The sequence below is a fragment of the Neltuma alba genome, unplaced genomic scaffold (genome assembly GCF_004799145.2).
Source record: "Neltuma alba isolate B1F8T4 unplaced genomic scaffold, ASM479914v2 tig00012666_pilon, whole genome shotgun sequence".
NCBI lineage: Eukaryota > Viridiplantae > Streptophyta > Magnoliopsida > Fabales > Fabaceae > Neltuma > Neltuma alba.
Window position 1 is genome coordinate 1 of NW_021637099.1, and position 21,334 is coordinate 21,334.

Below are 21,334 nucleotides of genomic sequence, written 5' to 3' on the forward strand. Positions count from 1 at the left end.
AAATAAATAAACGAGAGACTCAAGTGATAAAAACGTAAGCTCGACTTAAGGCGATGCTCTGTAGGACTAAGTGGTCTTATTCTATTTACTGTGGATCATCATGCAAATGCATATATGATCTGATACGAGTAGGCCAACCATCCAATAGGTGGTGTGTGTAACTGATTTTCCAATGCTCAAGTGGATAAGACTCTGGGCAAAGGCTTGAGGTCCATTCCTTTTAAACAGAAGATTAAATCCAGCGGTATGCTTCCTTAGCTGCTAGCTTGATTGGTTTTGTACTTGATATTAAATGATCAGGACAGAGTGGGTTGTGTAATATTCTGACTTCTGAGGACTGAGATGAGTTTGCCATTTGCTGCCAACTAGCCACCGTCAACTACCATCTCCAGCCACTACCGGCTACCACTGACCATCATCGGACATCATCACTGGTTGCCGCCTTGGTCGCCGCCACTAACCAATATTGACTGCTACCATTGTCTTTTGTCGGCCATCTTGGTTAACAGCCATAAAAATATGCCGGATGAGTGGAGGAAAAGCATTTTAGTTCCTATTTACAAGAATAAAGGAGACATTCAAAACTGTGCAAGCTACAGGGGGATAAAACTTATGAGTCATACAATGAAGTTGTGGGAAAAAGTGATGGAATATAGATTGAGGTTGGAGACTTCTATTTCGGAAAACCAATTTGGATTTATGCCAGGGAGATCCACATCGGAAGCAATCTATTTACTAAGGGGGTTAATGGAGAGATATAGAAGTAAAAGAAGAGATTTACATATGGTTTTTATTGACCTGGAAAAGGCTTATGATCGTGTGCCAAGAGAAGTATTGTGGAAGGCTTTGGAAAAGAAAAGTGTACGGGTTGCGTATATCAAAGTCATACAAGATATGTATGAGGCGGTAACTACCAGTGTAAGGACGCCTGGGGGGGAGACAAAGGACTTTCCTATTAATATTGGCCTACATCAGGGATCCTCTCTGAGTCCGTACTTGTTCAACATTGTTCTGGATGTTCTAACTAAACCTGTTCAAGAAAGAATCCCTAAGTCCATGCTCTTCGCGGATGATATAGTTCTTATGGCGGAATCAAAAGAAGAGATTAACACTAGTTTGGAGTTATGGAGAAGGACTTTGGAGTCGAAAGGTTTCCGTTTGAGCAGGAACAAAACAGAATATATGCATTGTGATTTTGAAGGGAGGCAAGGTAATAGGGATTTGGAGGTGAGGATGGGAGAGCAAATTATTCCTCAAGTATCAAAGTTTAAATACCTAGGATCCATTATACAGGAGGATGGGGAAATTGATGGAGACATTTCTCATAGAATACAAGCTGGCTGGTTAAAGTGGAGGAAAGCTACCAGAGTTATTTGCGATAAGAAGGTACCTGAGAAACTTAAAGGAAAATTTTATCGGACTGCTATAAGACCAGCTATGATGTATGGTAGTGAATGTTGGGCAATAAAAGGAAAACAAGAGCACAAAGTCGGAGTAGCAGAAATGAGGATGTTGAGATGGATGTGTGGTCATACAAGAAAAGATAGGATTCGAAATGAAAAGATCAGGACAAGAGTCGGTGTGGCACCTATCCAAGAGAAAATGGTTGAAAATCGCTTAAGATGGTTTGAACATGTGCAGAGAAGGCCTTTGGAGGCCCCGGTGAGGAGGGTGGATCAAACAAGATGGAGTCCCATAAAAAGAGGCAGGGGAAGACCGAGAAGAACGCTGAATGAGGTCATTGAACGAGACCTCCTAATCAACAACATATCTAAGGATTGGGTTGTTGACAGAGCACGATGGCGTCGTGTGATTCATGTAGCCGACCCCACCTAGTGGGATAAGGCTTGTTGTTGTTTGTTTGCTTGGTTAACAGCCATAGTCATTGGTCAGCTATGATTGACCACCTCCATTAGCCATTTTTATTCGCAGCCACCGCTGCCCACTTCTTTTACCCAACTCTAAAACTGCTTTTAAAGTAACATAAACAGATTTTTTTTTTTGGGGTATCATTTTAAAAAAAACAGCTTGACAAAAAGTGGTTTACAAAATAGGTTTAAACAAAATCAAACAAGCCTTAGAATTCTTATTCTGCTTTCATAAAATAAGCTAGCACCGTTCATAAAGATCGACAAGTAAGTTGGATGATGTGTTAAAAACTTGCAATGGCATATCAAGAGTTCAACCGAGGGAGAAAATCTCCTGGGGCATTTTAGTTGTGCGCTTTAACGGCCCATCTCTCATCCAAGCCCTTCGGGTATGAACTCATATATGGGCCTAATTTGGGCTTTGGTAGTGCCCTGCCTGTCTATGTTCTCGTTATCGTTGCTTGATGTTTATTTGTTTGTGAATCTTTGAGCTCGTCGATCGGCGGCGCGGAAGAAGGGCGAAGATGAAATGATCGAAGCAGTGCTGCTGGTTTTTCCTCCGAGGCAGGGAATTTCAATATTTTTACTTTTATATTTTTCTCGACATTCTTAGACTCACCATCATTACAAATTTCGTTTTTCAAATGAAAGTATTTTTATAACTCTTTTTTCTGATTAAAAATATAAGCAGTACTTTTATTTACCTTTGTTCCCTACTCTTCTTGTTCTGTAAAAAAATTTATAAGAATTTTTGTCATTCATCTAACTATAAGTATTTTTTTAAAAATAATTAACAGTACTCTATAACAAGAATCAGAGCATTAAATTTGATGTGAGAGTTCATTACGAGGCTTGTCTGGCCTACAGGGTAAAATTAAAATGTACGACTTCCAGGCCCTAAACAATTTACGTAAATTATTTCTTATAAATAAGTCTGAGTTGGTATTACATTTTTTTCCGATAAATTTGAGTAGTTAATCAATTTTAACGCTCTTGATTGGTTAAACAATATTTATATGTTGGATCAGAGGTTGTACATGCAATTATATCCAGTAAGAGTCAGAATTCTACTGGCTTCGAGAATAACTTATCATTAATTAATAGGAATAGTTAATCTCTGGATATTTATAATTTTATTTGATTTTCAATTAAATCCTTATAAAATTTTTTAATCAAATCTTTTTACTTTCATGTATTTTTAATTAAGTTCTTCTATTTTTTTTATCATGTCCTTATAGTTTTACTTATTTTTTAATTAGAGGTGTTTAATTTGTTTCGTCCCGGTCCTAGTGAGTTCGGGATGGGACGGAACAAACAAAATTTCGGGACGATATAGTAACCGGGATCCTGTCCCGTCCCGGGTTTTTTTTTAAATTATTTATTAATAATTATTATTAAATTATTCAATTTATTGATTAATAATAACTCTTATTTCTATGGTGATTTGTAGCTCTTAACTCTTAAGTTGTAGTATTATATCAACAAAACCTCATTCCTCAATAAAATAATTCATAAAGTCATTATATAATGTTTTTTTAGGGTATTTTTTTTATAGTATTAATTTTACACTTTTTTATACTATATAACTGAGTTTTCTATATAATATTTTTTTATAATGTTTTTATCTTTAAAAGTCCAATAAAAAATAAGTATTATAACAACAAAATTTATATAAAAAATTATAATTTTTTTTTAAAAAAAGGGAATCGGGACCGGATAGGACATGGGACAAAATCCTTGTCTCATCCCTGTTTACCGGGACAGGACCGGGACAGGCCTGTCCAGGTCCCGTCCCATCCCGTGAACACCCCTATTTTTAATTAGGTCTTTTCTAGTATTAAAAAAATTATTTATTAACTTTATTCTTTAAACTTAATTTTATTTTTAAATTAATAATTATATAATTAGACAAAATAATTAATATAATCATGTAATAATTAATTATTAATCATAATAATCAATTATAATTAACTATAAATTATTTATAACTATATTCTAATTTTAAAATTTTTTATTATTATAATGTGAATTTTATAGTTATAAAAATCAGAATTGAAAAATAAATAATATATATGCTTAGCTAAAAATTTAAAATAATATTAACATAATATTATTATAATAATTTCTTATTTATAAAATATTATTATTTATAAAATAAAGAATAAAAACTACAAGAACGTAATTAAAAATAAGGTAAAACAATCAGGGTTTGATAAAAAAAAATATAAAGACCTGATTAAAGATATGTGAAATTATAAAGATATGGTAAAAAAAATTATAGAAATCTGATTAAAAATTAAAACTATAAGTACTTGCATATTAATTATTTTTAATTAATATTTCTAATATTATGTTAGTTAATTTTTACGAGGGTCAATATTTCCGCGCCAATACATCCTTTTTCTTTTATGGGCCAAAATCTTCTTTCCAAATGGATTTCCCGGCACTAGGCAGATATTTGAGGCTTCGATAACCGTCGTCCGAAGCCATTCACAGGGCAAAGTAGGTGCTACAGTGTTAGATTGTTTGGGGGAATTGCTTGTGAGAGCATGGATTATCTGGGGATTGATGTGAGCTGTGCCGTGGGATCTCTCCGCCATGGCCACTTTCCAGACAAGGACTGCTTGCTACCTCTTATTTCCAAGCTTCTCGGCTATGCCATCGTTGCCGCTTCCACTACTGTCAAACTTCCCCAGGTACGCCCGTCTTTTTTCATTCTTCTCAGTAGCCTATTTTCACAGTGATCGGAAACCCTAGAACCCACGCTGATCCTCTTATTGGATCTCTTACAAGTTTCGCCGATGATATTTGCCCTTAACTTTCAATTGTGATTACTGAACGGTATGGACAACGTTGTGGCCTCTATTTCAGTAGTTAATATTGCGATCTGTTTCCTGAACGATAAATCATTAGTGGTATAGCGGACGTGTCTCTCAGAAACTGCTGTACTGAGCAATTATTTTATTCATCGCATTAGTGTATCTTTGTCCTTATTTGTTCCTAATATTGACTTGGTGCTGCCGGGGCGGTCTTTAGATTTTGCTGCTAAGAATTGCTTAACCAAGTCTAGTTTTTCCAGGCAAGATTTCCAACTATCTTCAATATTATGAAATGCAGATCTTAAAAATTCTGAATCATAAAAGTGTGAGAGGCCTTAGCATGATATCTTTTGAGCTGGAAGTTGTTGGCTATACCATAGCACTAGCTTACTGTCTTCACAAAGGGCTTCCTTTTTCAGCTTATGGGGAGCTATTGTTTCTTTTAATCCAAGGTGCACTAACATTTTCCGCAATTTTACTTGCACATATTTCTCATATATCCTTGCTTCCATTGATCCTGCCCATTACTATTTAATATTATGTATACACAACTGTCATGTAGTTATGATGTAATACTCTTAGAGACAGATCTGACGTTCTGAAATTAGTGTAGAATACTAGACTAGGATTCATGTCATGAATCAGCATGTTACACAACGTGCATATTTGGAAAGCTCTTCTTCGTCATGAATTGCTTTCTTGTGCATTGACATTGTCAATGGAATCTGACATGCTTCCTTCTATTCTTGTCTGATACAGCTTTAGTTTTGGTTGCTATAATCTACTACTTTTCTCAACCATTGGGTGCCAAAACATGGATCCGGGCGTTACTGTATCCTACTTGCCTGCAAAGGCACCAAGTTCTTATCTGCTCATTCTGCAAGATAAATGAATATGCGCAACCTTGTCCTTGATACATGGTTTTCAGATATTGTGCTGTAGCGCCCACTATCTTGGCTGGTCAAATCAATCCTCTTCTCTTTGAAGCTCTCTATGTGAGTAGTAAACGCTTATGCACTGGAATTTTCATCACTTTAAAGTCGTGTGCTTACGTATTGTATATTTCTCTACTTCTGTTTTAAATTTTTTATGTCCATATTTCCTAATGTGGATATGATGTTATCTGTTGCAGGCATCCCAGCATGCAGTTTTCCTCTTTGCCAGGATCCCGCAAATATGGAAAAACTTTTCTGTAAGTGGAGCCATAAATTGGAGAGCAATTTCTAGTTTCCATAAAATTAATTAAATAGTTTTAGTAATTATATGTTCTGAAAACACTGGGGTTCTCTGCAGTTTCAACGACTTTTTTTTGTTTTTTTTGGTGAAGTTTCACGAATGAATGCCGTCATTGTAGAGTTATCTGTATGATAAGTGACTTTATAACTAAGTGGAGATTATTTACTTTCTAGAAGCCACTATCTTCAATTTATATTACTAGTTTTATTATCAGTTTACAAGTTCTACGATTCGTTTTGGGCTAATTACATACGGCTAAAGTATTATTATAAATGGCTTGGATTCTGTTGACACTGCTGAAGTTTTTATGCTGTTTAATATGATGTGTCCATTTTTTTGGGGGGGGGGGGGGATTGTAACATGATTTTTTTTTGCTTCAAATATTTATTTGCAGAGCAAAAGCACTGGGGAACTCAGTTTCTTAACATCATTCATGAACTTTGGAGGCTCAATGGGTAAGACTGTATGGTTATTATGAGATTTGTTTTGCTTCTTGTGGGTGTTTGCAAATTAATGTTCTTATCCTTGTTTGTTGCAGTCAGAGTCTTTACCAGCATACAGGAAAATGCGCCAACTAGTGGTATCCTTGCTTCCTTATTTTCATTATTTTTATGTCCTTTCCTCATTGTCATCATCAATGCATGTAAGATAAGATTTTTGGGGTTGATGATATTGAGGTGAGATCTGTTTCATCACACACACACACGCATATGTATATTCTATATTTGTTGGTCTAAATGTAGTTCCTTGTTTACTGCCCTTTCTGATGTTTCCAGCTAGCCAGTTGGAAAACCTTTCTTTCTCATTTACTTCATGTCAGTTTTTTAGCTTCCTTCTGGTGAACCATTCACATTTTTTATACCATATTTTGCTAATTAAGTTGAACATTGGCTTTTGGAAATTGGCCCTATGGTGGTTTCTACCAAGTCTTCGATGTGCTCCAATGAAATAAATTTATTAGATTTGTGTCTATTCAAGCCTCATTCTTTAGTTTACGAATTTTAAAAATTGTGTCCTCCTTTTAGACTTGCCTCCTTTTATTCAACTCTTTAGCCGTAATCCATATTGAAGTGACTACTTTTTTTATTTTTGTGATGTACACTAGCGTTGCTTATTGTGAATTCGTCTTTTAATATCTGAGATAATTATGACTGATTCCTTAATTCTTCTGAAGTCATACTGGGCTCTGTACTTGGTGTTGCAACAAATTTTACTATCTTGAGTCAGATAGTTATATACCAGAAACCTGGGGCTGGGAAGGAGAAGAAGACCAAATAGAATTCTATGTCATTTTATGCTGAGTTCTCAACTTTCAACGTCTAATAGGCAGGCAGGCTGTGTTTGGTTTCAAGGAGACTATTTTCGATTCTATTGTATTGATTGTACAATATTGGTTATCAGGCAGTAACTTAAAAGGAATGATTCAGGTTGTTATAGTTTCCTTCCTCATCATAATCGATAATATTGGTTTCAGTTATCGTATTTATTTTATAATAAAATGACTTGCACAAAAAGTTCTTGATGGCTGTCCATTCGGGTCCTATTATTGCATTAAGCATTGTGTTTTGCTTTGATATTTACCATCACTGCCCCCTCTCCCATACTTTGTGCTTCCAATCTCCTCCTCCTGGCACATGCACGCTTTGCAGATGAATGCTCAACTCTTGCCGACTGTCATACTGCTTCTCATTTTAGACGACCATGTGTCCATTGCGGGTGACATTTTATTTAGACTGCGCCAATGGTGAGGTTAGTATATGGAAATTCTTTAAAAATATGGGGGTAAAAAGGTAATGAGAGGAGCATTTTTATCGTGTTCGGTAGATGACAAATAATTTCATTTAAAAAAAAAATATTCTCATATCTATGACAGTTCTCCTATCTCCATAGCTCCATTCCTGTACACATTCTCTCACTCCCCCCTCCTCCCCTCTTTTCTTTTTCTCGCTTCCTCCCATACCCATTTTCGTTTCGCACCAAGCAGGCCTTTACGGTGTTTTTGTCTAGGCCACCCAAGACTGATTTTGATTGAAATAGATAACTAAATTAGTGCTATTGGCTTTTCTTTTTAAAATAAATATAGGCTAATTAAAGAAAATTACTTATTGGTATAATTCTTAATATTGTAGTGATTTAATAAAAAGAAAAGGAAAGATGAATTAGATGGAGGGCTTTTCTCGTGTATTTGCCCCCTTACACGTCACTAATGACAGTAGCGGAATATGTACTCTTACTGTTAGCTTTGACAAAAACAAATTATTATCATTAGCCAATAATCATCAGTCATTTTGCCTGGTGTTCGCGTCCATTTCAAGTGCTCATCAAATTTGAATAGTTCAATTATTAAGTAGTTTGAACATGTACTCGATCAAAGCCAATGGAAGCCACGTCAACCTGAATGCCTAATATATACATCAATCGGGTGATTGAACAAGTTGACTTTCGCCTAAATAATTGTCCTGCTTACCAACATGACAATCGCAATTGCGAATTTTGCAGGCAGCGGCAGTTCGGCACCTTCCCAACAAGAGTTGGTTAGGTGAGAACTGAGAATCAAGCATAGAAATTACAGGCATGTCCAGGACGAGCTCATCACAGTGAAGACAGCACAAAAAGACAAGCGTCCAAGAGCACTTGATCACTACAGATTTTCTATTCACATAGAAACACAACGTTAATATTAACAGAACCAATAACCTGTGATCGTAAGGTTTTCTAGTGTCTTAAATACCAAGATTTAGCAATCCTCCTACTGATTAAAATGGGTCCTGAAATAAGTAACAGTTACCACAAGCCCCCATTCACAAGCAGCAAGTACGGCCAGAAAGTAAATAATAAAATTTGGAATTGCAGAGACATTAATAAATTTGAGTCACATCTAAAAGTACCTAGACCTTATAATGATAGTAAGATCAGTTCCTCCAAATACCTTCAATCCCAAATACAGTGATTATTATTTTGCACCAAACAAGCCATATAATTAAATGGGGCAGATAAGGAGGAAGGTGGATTTAAGACCAACAAAATAAAAAGAAAAGGAAGGTTATATCAAACAAAAATAGTAGTCCTGCTATCGCCTTTTATCTGAACATCGATTCTAGTAAATGCCACCACCTTCAGGCTTCAGCCGGGAGAGGTAACTCATGCCATACTCATGCAAAAACAGTCTATTAATCGTACAAGATATCAATTGCTTTGAAAAATAACCGCATAAATCGCGACGAAAAGGAAAAACCAAAAGGAAAAAGAAAACAGCACAAGAAACAGATGCCAACATAATTGCTAGAGCATCAAACCGCACGACAATAGTTTTTTTACCAACCATTCTTCTCGCCCGTGAAAAAGCAGAAGTAAAGTATATCTTCTCTCATTAGATACAAAACATTTAACAAATTGTAGCAATGTAACACTTTTAGACATCGATCAGCCTCAACCTCCATGACAAAGAGGGTCAGCTTCCCATCTATCTAATTGATAAGATGTACTGTCCTTGGGCAGCACCAGCCACCAAAGAAATTTGGGAGTAAAAAAATGTGATTGTCACTTCCAGCTGTGAAGATTCAACTCAAAAAACAATCAACAGCACACAGCATGAATGAAATTTAGATATAACGAGAGAAAATCAAGTGATACAACACAATGATGAAACTGAACAAAGGTTAGGATTGCTTTTGCTTTGGCATATTATTCAAGTTTCCGCGTTTAAACATGCCGGGAACTACTATTGCCACTTGCCCACCTTCTTAAAGTGCAAGCCACTAAACTCTTCCCAGACAAAAGTCCTAACCTTGACTTGAATGTAGATCGGCCAGAACTGCTGGATGCAATAGTGGCCGATGCTGCTGCTTGACTGGGGATTGGTTGAAATTCTCCGGCGTTATCCTGCGCTGCACCATCACTAGCACTGGCATCCTGCTGTTCAGTTTCGCCAGTATCTAGATTAACAGCAAGTGATGCCCTACTTAATCTCAACCAATCTGCACCTTCAAGTGTTACACCCTTACACTTCTTAACCTTCACTTTCACTAAATTTGGGCATCCACTAGCTAGTGCTTCCATGCCATGATCAGAGACGGGGCAGCTCTTAATACAGAGTTTCTTCAGGGCTATACATTTTGCAGCAATGCACGATATCTCATCATCACCAACTGTATCACTTCCACATAGCGCCAGTCTCTCTAGATTATGGCAATTGGATGCCAGCATTTCCAAGCTCGCTTTAGTGGGATTAACACCAATAAGGACCAGTTCTTGCAGATTAGGGCAACATCTAGCAACTGCCATCAAACCTTCATCACCTATACGATTAGCCTTCCATCCATCGATATGAAGTTTACGTAGTAGCTTACACCGATCAGCTATGGCAGCAAGCCCTAAGTTTGTGCACTCAGGGGTCTTGACAAGATGCAATATTTCTAGATTCGAACAGTTCGAGATTGCCACGAGGCCGATATCACTAATCTGAAGCCTCTCAAGGTGGACTTCAACCATACTTGGCACTCCGTCCGCTAGAAGTTTAAAAAGCTTATCCCAATCACCAGAGCACCTGAAAAGCTTCAAAGTCCTTAGATTCTTTGAGCCGAGAATAAGAGACCCAAAACACTGTCCATTGTAAAGCTCTTTCAAGCAAAGAGTTTTAAGGGATGACGCTGCGACACCGGGTCCAATTGGTTCAGCAGCAGCTGCATCGGTAATTCCGCGGAGACGCTTCACTGATAACTCTTCGAGAGCCGGACAATTATCGAGCACTGCGTTCATCCCCTTGGATCCGAAAGTGCAAGATCCACAGGAAAGCTTCTTCAAACCCTTGCAGTTCTTGGCAAAGGCCCCCATGCCAGCATCCGTGAGTTCACGGCAGGCCCGGAGTTTTAAGCGGGTCAGATTAGGGCATCGTTCAGAAATGAGGAGAAGCGCCTCGTCCCCAATGCTCACAGATCTACGGTCGCATTTTAAAGCGAGCTTCGTGACGGAATCGAAACGAGAGAAAAGTGAAGGAATAACGGGGAGGAGATCCGATGGTGCGTTGAGGGAGAGACGGTGACGGCTCTGGCCCTCGATCCTGAGCCACCGCCGGCATACCAGAGAGCAGCGGTTGCGGTCGGCGGAGCTCAGCGACTGAAAAATGCAAGCCAGGCACTCATCGGGAAGATCAGAGATGAAGTCAGGGACGGAATCGACAACCTCATGAAAGGAATCGTCGCAGTCATCGGCGAGCATCGGAGAAACCAGGGCCGTTGATCTGGTCTTGGAGCGGGAGCCGTGAGAATTTTGGCGACGGCACGCAATTGCGGGCGTGGACGTTGCCTGGCCCATCCACGGCGATTTCTGGGAAAGACGGAGGAGATGAGCAGCCACAATCTCAGTGGAGCTCGGCGGAGGGAAAGGCAGAGGTTCTCATGTCGCGGAGCGCGGGTTCCAAATTTTCCGAGACGGACATGAACGCAGATTTCATTCCGCCTTTCTGGAGTCTGTCAAGCTTTCGTCGGTCTTGAAATTTTTCAAAAAAGCAATATCCCGTGCGGACCAGCTCACGGGACTAATGACATGGCCCCTCCCTCACATTGGCGACTTCTATTTTTATTTTTAATTAAATATGAGGATTTTTGTGGTGAGTACACGTGTAAGTATGAGAAAAATTTTCCAGATAAGGAAGTGGGTAATCAATACGGTTGTTACGCCGTGCAGGCACGTCATTCACTGAAATAGACCATTTTATATGTACAAATAAAAAAATATTGAAACATAACACAGGCACGTAATGCAGGTTGGATAAGCCTTGAACGTTGAACTATCAAATCAGCCCTTCCCTTGTTGAAGATCACACACGTTTCTGCAATCTTCTGCGCACAAAACAGATCATCATCGCCTCTTACCATCAGTTTCAATATGCACGATAACTGACGTCCAATATTGAATCTACAGCAAGATGTGAACAAAATTTGATCTTCGGCAAGTTTGAGGCCCGAATTCTACCGTAGCATGCAGCTTTCATATCAGTTGCAAGCATCAGCGATGATGTTGAGGATGATGCTTTCTTTTTTAATGTTAAAACGACACTAATTCAATCTTATCAGATCATATAATAATCATCGCCTGCCTATTTTTATGTCGTTATTTAATCTGTAGTCAATTAATGAGACAGGCACGCATTAGGAGATCCCTAAATATGGTACCTGTTCATCCTGTTTAAAACTAGAGGTCCAGAGGCACTAAAAAGGAGTCCAGAGTCAAGCTACATGGGCCTAGCCCAGAATAGTTTGGTCCAATTTTTCAGAACCCAAAGCCCAAAAAATATGAATAAAATGGGGGAGATAATATTTGGTGTCTAACCGATTCCTTGAAGAAAATAAACTGAAATGGCAGCTCGTCTTCTTCTCAGTGGAATTCAGGGGCTTAACTACCAAGGGATCACCGGCGGAATCGGTGCGAGACCTCATCCGGTATGCCGCAGTATAGCATATTGGCGACAAGCAGAAGAGAAAGTGAGTGGTGTTAATATGGGGAGTCTGAGAGCTAACTCGCCGACGCCAAGCCCAAGGGAGGCGACGTGGGATTATCGGAAATGGAGAAACAAAGAAGCGGAGATCCTCAGGGACATTGAGCCTATCCTTCTGCTCACCAAGCATATTCTTCACTCACCTAGGTAGGTAAAACATTCCTCACGCCATGCTGCCTCAATCATTCTCCTTTCTCAATTCCCTCTCCCTGACTTCTCAGTTGATTTCCTTAGTTAGGTACATGGATGGGGAGAGACTGACTGTTGAGGATGAGAAAGCTGTGGCTGATAACCTTCTTGCCTACCATCCACGTTTCCAAGATAAAGTTGCATGTGGCATTCAATCCATTATGGTAAGCTTTTCACTGCAATAGTATAACTTTGCTTTCATTTCCTTGTGTAAGCCACCAAGCAGAAATATATAGCCATGCTCGTTTCTTTTTAATTTTATTAATTAATTAATGCCACGTCACTGATTACTTTCCAGTAGATTATAGAATGTCGGTTTATTTACAACCTAGTTGCTTGTATTTGGTTCAGAATATGCTAGCTATGAGTAACGTTACCACTTCTATAGGAACATCCACGGGATCAGCTGTGCCATCTTTCTCTCTGAATACTTTCAGCTTTATTTAATTCCGAGGCCAACTTTGGTGGGACCTATAACATTCTCATTATGGTGTGCTTTGACTCTACATTCCAGTGCAGTGACTGAATTTTTGTTATTTTTATTTTGTTGTCTCGAATTGGCCCAAGTATGATTTTATATTTCATAGTTTGAGTGATAAAGCATATAATCTGCTATAATGCTGATACCCGGTTCTACATGGTCATGCTGCCAGTAAGTATTAGATGTAGGCCTTACCTCTGCCTTTGATGACTGTATATTAAGGGGGGAAAAAACTTCATCTTATGAACTCGAGCTACAAAATATGCCGAATGCTCGTTAGCGTCTCTTGGCATTAGTCCGTACTTTATCCTTGATATTTGATGGGGAAATCTTTGTGGACTATATTCTGTATGGTTCAATCGTTCGATGTTCTTCCTTTCTGAATGAACCCTCAAAATGTTGCTAGTAATGTAGGAAAAGGCAGAAAAAATGGCGACAATCATGAAATTCCTTTGTTGCAAATTCTGCAAATTGGATTAAATGTCATCAAACGAAACTAGGATGTCTTCAGAAATGATGCTATAATGAGCAATTTCATGACAACACCAACTAGGTATCACTTCGATTAGATTAAATGCATTGAAATACGCTGCCTATAGACATATCAAGAGAGGAAAGTAATTGTGCGTAAAAATATGTAGCTATACTTAATTGCATTGAGGTTTAAGCCGTCACTGATACATAGATTACTCTCTCGGGCTATTCTAGGAGTTCTACCATGAACTTTTCTGGCGTTAACCGTAATCCTTGTTTTCCAAATATCATGTACTGCTCATGTAGTTTTACATCGAGTGGCACCCCCGCACCAAGATTATTGAGCTTGAGCAAATCCTTCTTATTATATAAAAGAGTTGCTCTGTTTCTTTTTCAAAGTGGCCAGCAAGTGCAGTGGTATATTTGACTTGTGTTCTTGCAGGTTGATCGACATCCGCAATATCAAAACTCAAGGTGTCTTTTTGTTGTAAGAACTGATGGTGGCTGGATAGACTTCTCCTACCAGAAGTGCCTTCGGGAATACATCAGACTTAAGTACCCAGCTCATGCCCAAAGATTTATTCGGGAACATTTTAAGCGTGAGAGTAGTTAATTACGTATGTATTGCAACTTGACTACTAATTAGAAATTGGCGAATTGTTGACTTGAAGTTTCAGGCACGGAAACCAGAAAATGATGTTTAAGCGCCAATGTCATGTTTTATTCTGCGTTGCTTTTCAGTTTCTCTTTCGCTCTCTGGAGGCGCGAGGCTTCCGAGTTAACAGACTTTTCAATTTGCCGCTGCTATCATTTGTTATTAAGAACTAATTAAACCGCTCTTCAAATTTTTTTTTTCCCCAGAGGTTGGGGGGGGGGGGCTGGGGGAGCCGCTCCTGATTTTGGGTGCACGTCTTGGCCCAAATACATTAATTGCCCATTGTAATTGGAGGTATTGATCGTAATTGCCTATTTCAATACAATCTGAAAATTTAAATTCTTATTGAAAGAACATTCACATTTACTATCTAACATATTGCTCTGTCCTCCCAGTGTAAATATGTCCTTCGTCTTAGCCGCTGCCCAGAGTGAGGACGAATGGCTTAGCATTACCATTCCCGTTGCTAACAACCATGACGCACAGGACTTCAGCGCCATCACTGAGATGATTCAATTTCCGTTACGTTGTTAGAAACTCAAACTCCAGGCCCTCTTTAATGCCTCTGTTGCCACGTCTTATCTCTCTTCGAGAAAGTCAGTTCTCAGTAGCAACGTGGCCATCATCAGTGGCCATCAACGTAACACATAGCAAAGCACAGTCAAAGGGTAAAATTTTTATCATCATCATTACGGCACGCTCTCCGGCGCAGACTCTTGAAAATTATTGAAGTGGCAAGATTCGTTAGCATTATTATTTCTAAAAAATTTATAATTATTTATCAAATTCAAAATGCTGTCAAATCATGCATGGACAGGAAGTATTTTAATACACGCTTGTCTATATGCCTACATATCCCATATTACTGACTCGTATTTTTTTTTTCAAAGGAAACCCCCCCCCCCCAAGCGGGGGTTCTTCAGAGAAGAGCTTTCTGGTATGCGCAGTGCGCTTTGCTTCCTCCAAGTTCCGATGGGGCCCATAAAACGTTCGCGGCACATGAGTGCGCCAACGCCTTTCAAATTCCATTGAAGCCTCCCTTCCATCAAAAGGACATACATATGGATCTAAAGGGTAAGCCATTAATTAATATTGGATGGTAATAAAACGATACTAGGATTCGAAGAAGAAGAGAATTGATGTTATTGAGAAATAGAATGTTGCGAGACTCAACTTTCTTGTTGGGGACCAGTATATTTGGAGTAGAATACTGTATATACATTAAGATTTGCAGATAGAGAGTTAATGTCTGGTCATTCTCCATTGCAGCTGGGAAGTAAATAGAAGTAAGTTCCACATCCCCGACACCTTACATGATGGGATGCGAAAAAGGCCGTGGGATCCTAAATTCCCTGTCATATGCCTTCCTCATAATGTAATTCCCCCTCGCCGTCCCCTGTCCATAATAATCACAAGTTCCACCGAGTTTCACCATCGTCAACTCCCTCAAACGCCCCTACCATTACCGTTCCCTCAACGCGGGACTTGCTGATAAAAAGGGGATGGATGCTAGCCTACGGGGCTTATGAAGGTAGTAAAGTTGGAATGGTACATTATCATCCCCACATTGGCAAATACAGGCGACTCGTACATTAAGAGGTGGAAACTAGTTAATGTTCTGATGCTTTAGTCAGCTGGAATTCAGCTGAAAAATGGGATCTTGCAACTCAACTTGCTTCGTGGCGACCAGCATCTTTGGAGTAGAATACTGCATGTACATTATGATGTGCTAATGCAGGATTAATGTGCGGTCATTCTCCACTGCAAGTGACTGTAGTACATAGATAAGTCAGGTCCAGTAACTCAGGAATCCAGATATGCAGATATGGACAAGGACTTGAACAAAAGCGAGTCCTGCTTTTCCTTTTTGGTTCAGATATATAATGCTCTCGCCGGGACCTTACATACGATACCTAAAACAAAAGGCCATGTGGTCCTAAATTAATTAATTGTCTGTCTAATATGTACGTGCGTGTGCGTGTGTGTGTGTGCATGTCTTCCTCATAATTTAATCCCAACGGCCCCCTCTGTCAGTAATGATCGCACTTCTCTTCAACCTCATATTCCGCACAGGTGGCTGTCTTTCATTCAACTAGGGACCAATCATCCGCCACTATAACCCCTCATGCCCCACTTTCTCCCTTCTATGATACAATATACTGTTGCGGACACATTTTGTATATATATTTTATTTTAACCGCATACAATTCACTAAGTTTACCTACCATGATCGTGTTTATTGTTGCATGGTGAGAAGTAACAATTCTTCTGCTTTCATTTTTGTTTTCCTCAAAAAGAGAGACGTTTTACAGCTATACTTTTCATAGACGAAGTCTTGTTGCGTAACGGAATAATAGTAAGAAAAATCACAAGGAGAAAGGGAGGGGGAAAGGACTATAAGAAAACTGGGAAGAAGAGGAAAATTAAGAAGGCCTTTGAGGGGGAGGGGCCTGGTTAGGGTGAGGAGCTTGAGCATGCGATGGGGTGGGTAGGAAGCGAAGGAGTGCGTCGGCCATCATTTGACCCAGATGGACCTGGGCTGGGGTCGACAGATGAAGCCCATCAGACTCTAGTGCCAAGCCCTTGGCGTCAACGGTCCTCAGGTTCAGAAGGTCCATCCCTAACTGGGCTTCTCTCACCGTCTCCACGTATGGGCCAATACCCGACGCCAGAGCCACCTGTCAACCCAAAAACACTGTTATTGTTATTGTTATATCATTATCAGCTAACTACCCCATGAAAAATACATGTTACTTAATTATCAATACAACCTACAGTAGTGCAGTTGGTGTTCCACATTAGTCTCTTTCTTTATTAGGAACGTTCAGCTCATCCATCCTACACGTTTTCTTTTGTAACATTTTAAAATGTTTGTTATTTCATTCCGTTTATGATTTATGAATTGTGTGGTTTGTTTAATATTTACATGTCGATGATGGTTTTTATAACGGAATAATACATCTGAAGAAGTCAGCACGATTGGTTGACTAAGAAGAATCAGGAGTAATGCCGTCTAGGAAGGCGCAATCAACAAGACTATTTCTATAAAAACTATGAATTCAAAATACAGGCGGTGATAGGCTAACTTTATTTGCAATCCACTATGATGAAATCTGGTCGGATTATATTACCACATTTAATTTGGCTATATTACGGTCTGGATTATATTGATTTCCCTATATTTCATTCTGGATTCATGAAATTCTCAATTGTTATGCCGCTCCTGCTTGACGTAAATAAGATAATTCAATTAGTTATAACCAATGTTTTAAAAGCCAGACCGGATATTGAATTGAAAAACCTAGTGGGTCACGGTTCAAATAGTCGGATCGGTCGGACCGGTGACGTAATAATTAAATTAAAAATAATATTATATACTTATTTAATAATATAAATATAAAAATAGATATAGAAATTATTGTGTGACTTGAGAATAAAAATAAACAAACACACGTGTAATAATATATATCCTAATTCTCAACTCCCAACACAATAAAACTATTGAAATAATTTTTTTTTAGCATTGTACCCTTTGAATATGATATTATAATAGTACTATTTTAAATTTCCTTTTTAGCGTAGTTTTCTTTTTTAAATCATTTCACTCCGTTTTTTTGGGCCAACTCTTTCAGTGCAATTAATACATGTCAGATGGCTTTTTCTATCCTTACAAACAACGATGTCGTTTCTTTTCAGTTTTTAATTCTTCATTTTCCAACTGCGGGGCATAAAAGTGATGTCTTTTCTGTCAGTCTTTCTTTTAAATTTTTGACGGTGCAACAATAGAAGTAAGACCAGATGGCTTCTAATTTTTAGAGTGTATTTATGCACGGTGGTTTCAACCCCTCGATTTGCAGAATAAAAGTGACGAGCTTTTTTCTTCTTCTTTCATCATCTTCTTCTTCCAGCAAGCATGTCCTGTTCTCTTCTTCAATATTTCTTCCTTTTCTTTTCTTCTTCGTATTTCAGGAACAGATCTTGAGTTGGTGTGTGAGTGAGACTATGGCACCGTTTGGATGCACTTGTAAACCATAGTTTGGGCTTCCAAACTATGGTTTGCACAAAATGCTACCCAAACACCCCTCTCAAAAACCAAAATCATGGTTTTGGGCCAAACCATGGTTTTGGCTCCAAAACTATAGTTTTGGAAAAAGCAAAAAATTTTTGCTTTTGGAGAAAAAAGAGAGAGTGTGAGAGCCTATATGATATGTATGTATCTTGTTATTTTTTTTATAAACATATTTTTTTATAAACATATTTAATCTTATATTTTATAAATATATATACATATTAATTATTAATTAATTATATTATCTTATGTATTATTAATTATGTTAATAAAAAATATATTACTCCTCCGATCCTTATTATAAGACCCTATTTGACTTTTTATTTGGTCCTAATTATAAGACCCCAATCCATTTTGTCTCTTATATTTATGCATTTTTTTCCAAGATAATCCTTCTAATAATGATAGTTTTAGCCAATATACTTAATTAGCAAGGATATTTTAGGAATGACAACACTTATTTATTATAAATAACCAACTTAACTTACTTCTTTAATCTCCTCAAATAAGCCAATTGGGTCTTATAATTAGGACCGGAGGAGTATTAACAATTTTATTCCTCTAAATTAAAATATATCATAAAATCTATTTTTTTTGTAATTATCATATTAACTTATTTCTTTTTTTTTAGTAATTTGTATATATAAAAAGTGCTTCTAATAACAACTATCCAAACACTCTCACTTCTCAAAATCACTTTTTCATAAAATCTATTTTTTCCAAAATCTATTCTTCCCAGAATCTATTCTCTGGAATCACTTTTCCAAACCACGGTTTGGTTTCATCCAAACACACCCTATGTACTATTTGTTTTTTCAAGCGTTCGTAGTGAGAAAGAGTTTGGCCGTTCGGTTTTTCCAAAACCGTCCCGGCTCTCCGGTTAATACCGGCTTCCGGTCTAAAGGGCGGCTTGAAACAGCTCAAACGGTAGAACGAGCTAACCAGTTGGAACGAGCCGCAGTGGGCACCGGCTGACGGTCTAACCGGCCAGTCCAGTCCAAGTTTTAAATCACTGGTTATATCATAAAAATTAAAATAAGATATTGCCGTTGAATCTGTTAGCGTGGACTAGGGTGAGGGAAGACCCCATCCCTGTGGATGGGTGTTCGTTGTCAATATCGTATTATTATACCTAGTGCGTAACATACGCAAAACAAGTGGCCACGGTTGAAATTAAGACCTGTCCCAATCAAAACTATGCCGTGAAAAACTTTCAAAATTATGGTTTTGTTTATAACAAAACACTCTTAGTTTGTTAGTGGAAGGGGTGGCTGAAAATCTCTTCTCAACACCCTAAAGATCTGAGCGTCTTAATTTCCTTTTCGGTTTCATATATACCAATTTGCAGTATGATCATAATTAATAAGCAGGGCGGACCTATAAATGCCATACCCATATGTCGAAGGCACGCCAAAGAAATTGTTTCCAAGCATACTAAAAGAAAGAATAAATAAATGAAATTACTGGGGAGATTAAAAGAAATAAAAATAAAATAAAAAGAAGACCTGGACGATAGGAAGCAACGGAGACTGGAGGTCAGCACGAACGTCGGAGAAAAACTTGCGGAGTCTGGTGCCGTATGCCTGAGCATCTGTGAGATTGATAGTGTCAGATTCGCCTTGATACCACAGCAACGCACTGATACTTCCGCCACTTCTCACCGATGCCTTAGCTCTCCTCATCATATGATTGTACAGCTCTCTTCCTCGTTCCCATTCGCTTATGTTTGTGCCTCCTACGGCGCACGGCACCAGCCCCACCACCGCCAGTTCAGGCTTCTTCTTCAAGATCCGATTCGCGAATGCCATGCCCGGCCCGATCCCGGTCTCCGTCGCCTCTATGTCCCGATGCAGCGGCTCCTTCGCCTCCACCCACTCCAATCCTGCGCTCAGCCGCAGGATGGACGGGTTCTCACGGCACTGCACCGGCACCACCCCGTCCCAGACGTTCGCCACGCCTCCCCTCCCGGCCATGTTGCTCTGTCCCGCCAGTATAAATATGGTTTTCTGCGCTTCCACTTGAGGCCTCACTACCCCTCCCTCTGTTGCAATTATTACTCCCAGCAACCATAACAAGATGGAAGCCATCCTCGTGGGTACGAGATGGTCACCTGCTGTATTCTGATCTGTTGCCGTTTCCCAAATCTAAGACGCTATTTAACTTAATGGAAGCTATATTCTTCGCACCTCTCGAGACGGCAACGCGATCCAATTTTTATTTTTGACAGTTATTATTACACGATAAAATGGCGATTTGTTTTTTAGCCTATTTTGCGGGGCATTTTGTTACTGCTGTTCGGTAGTATCAAATAGATTCAGGATTTCCCACACAATTTGGCTGGCGTCTTCTTTATTTTATTCCTATCCTTAAATATATAGTATTTGATTCCCTTTAAGATACATGATGAAAATTAGTTATATTATATTTCAACATATCAGAGTAACAACATTTAAATTTTAATATTTATGTGCGCTAAAAACATCATGTCATCTGATTAATTTCTTAAACGTTTACTAATTAAAACATTCCCCATTTATAGACAATAAAAATGATTATTTTATTAATTTTATCAGAATTGGTATTTTTTTATTTTGGATTTTGGATCACCGTAAAATATTAGTATTTTTTCATTAAATTTTTGTTATCCACTTTCTTTGAATTGCATAAAATTTATTAATAATAAAATCGGAAGTGGGCCAATGTTATCTAAAAGTATAGTTTCTTGTACAGTGTTATCTAAAATTCTGATGAAAATAATATGTGCATATCACTTCTGCCGAGAAAATATGACTTATATAATTATTTTAAAAAATATACTCTCTTTATTATTATTGAATTAAAAATTGGTAATAAAGTTGTTCTCCCTCGTCTACTCTCTCTTTTGTCCCCCTGCCCTCCGATCCTGTTTTACGTCATCAAGGCAGCTTCATTCAATGGGGACCTGACAGCCATAAACGCACACGTCGTTGTTTCGTGGAAGACGGTCCCGGTGACCCGGAGGAGGGGGCGTAGAAGATATTTCTGGCGACGTAGTAGTGGGTCGCGTA

The 21,334-nt window shown here is 38.5% G+C and overlaps 4 protein-coding genes across 4 annotated transcripts; 2 read left to right on the forward strand and 2 right to left on the reverse strand.

Annotated features, from left to right (window-relative positions):
• The first annotated feature begins 4,347 nt into the window (after positions 1-4,347).
• Positions 4,348-7,453, forward strand: LOC114729728 (mannose-P-dolichol utilization defect 1 protein homolog 2-like). The gene is made up of 8 exons (XM_028916760.1): positions 4,348-4,564; positions 4,986-5,139; positions 5,447-5,519; positions 5,616-5,682; positions 5,820-5,879; positions 6,318-6,378; positions 6,462-6,503; positions 7,098-7,453. The coding sequence occupies exons 1-8, from the start codon at positions 4,418-4,420 to the stop codon at positions 7,199-7,201; spliced, it is 708 nt and encodes a 235-aa protein (XP_028772593.1). The 5' UTR covers positions 4,348-4,417; the 3' UTR covers positions 7,202-7,453.
• Positions 7,454-9,566: 2,113 nt separating this feature from the next.
• LOC114729720 (F-box protein At1g47056) lies at positions 9,567-11,451 on the reverse strand. The gene has a single exon (XM_028916752.1). The coding sequence runs from the start codon at positions 11,234-11,236 to the stop codon at positions 9,626-9,628; it is 1,611 nt and encodes a 536-aa protein (XP_028772585.1). The 5' UTR covers positions 11,237-11,451; the 3' UTR covers positions 9,567-9,625.
• An 828-nt stretch (positions 11,452-12,279) lies between these two features.
• LOC114729724 (protein DCL homolog, chloroplastic-like) lies at positions 12,280-16,445 on the forward strand. The gene is made up of 6 exons (XM_028916757.1): positions 12,280-12,566; positions 12,658-12,772; positions 14,006-14,512; positions 14,614-14,886; positions 15,142-15,292; positions 15,488-16,445. The coding sequence occupies exons 1-3, from the start codon at positions 12,280-12,282 to the stop codon at positions 14,174-14,176; spliced, it is 573 nt and encodes a 190-aa protein (XP_028772590.1). The 3' UTR covers positions 14,177-14,512; positions 14,614-14,886; positions 15,142-15,292; positions 15,488-16,445.
• A 23-nt stretch (positions 16,446-16,468) lies between these two features.
• LOC114729722 (probable carbohydrate esterase At4g34215) lies at positions 16,469-20,519 on the reverse strand. The gene is made up of 2 exons (XM_028916755.1): positions 19,793-20,519; positions 16,469-16,896 (listed from the first exon to the last, which is right to left on the reverse strand). The coding sequence occupies exons 1-2, from the start codon at positions 20,372-20,374 to the stop codon at positions 16,642-16,644; spliced, it is 837 nt and encodes a 278-aa protein (XP_028772588.1). The 5' UTR covers positions 20,375-20,519; the 3' UTR covers positions 16,469-16,641.
• Positions 20,520-21,334: the final 815 nt, after the last annotated feature.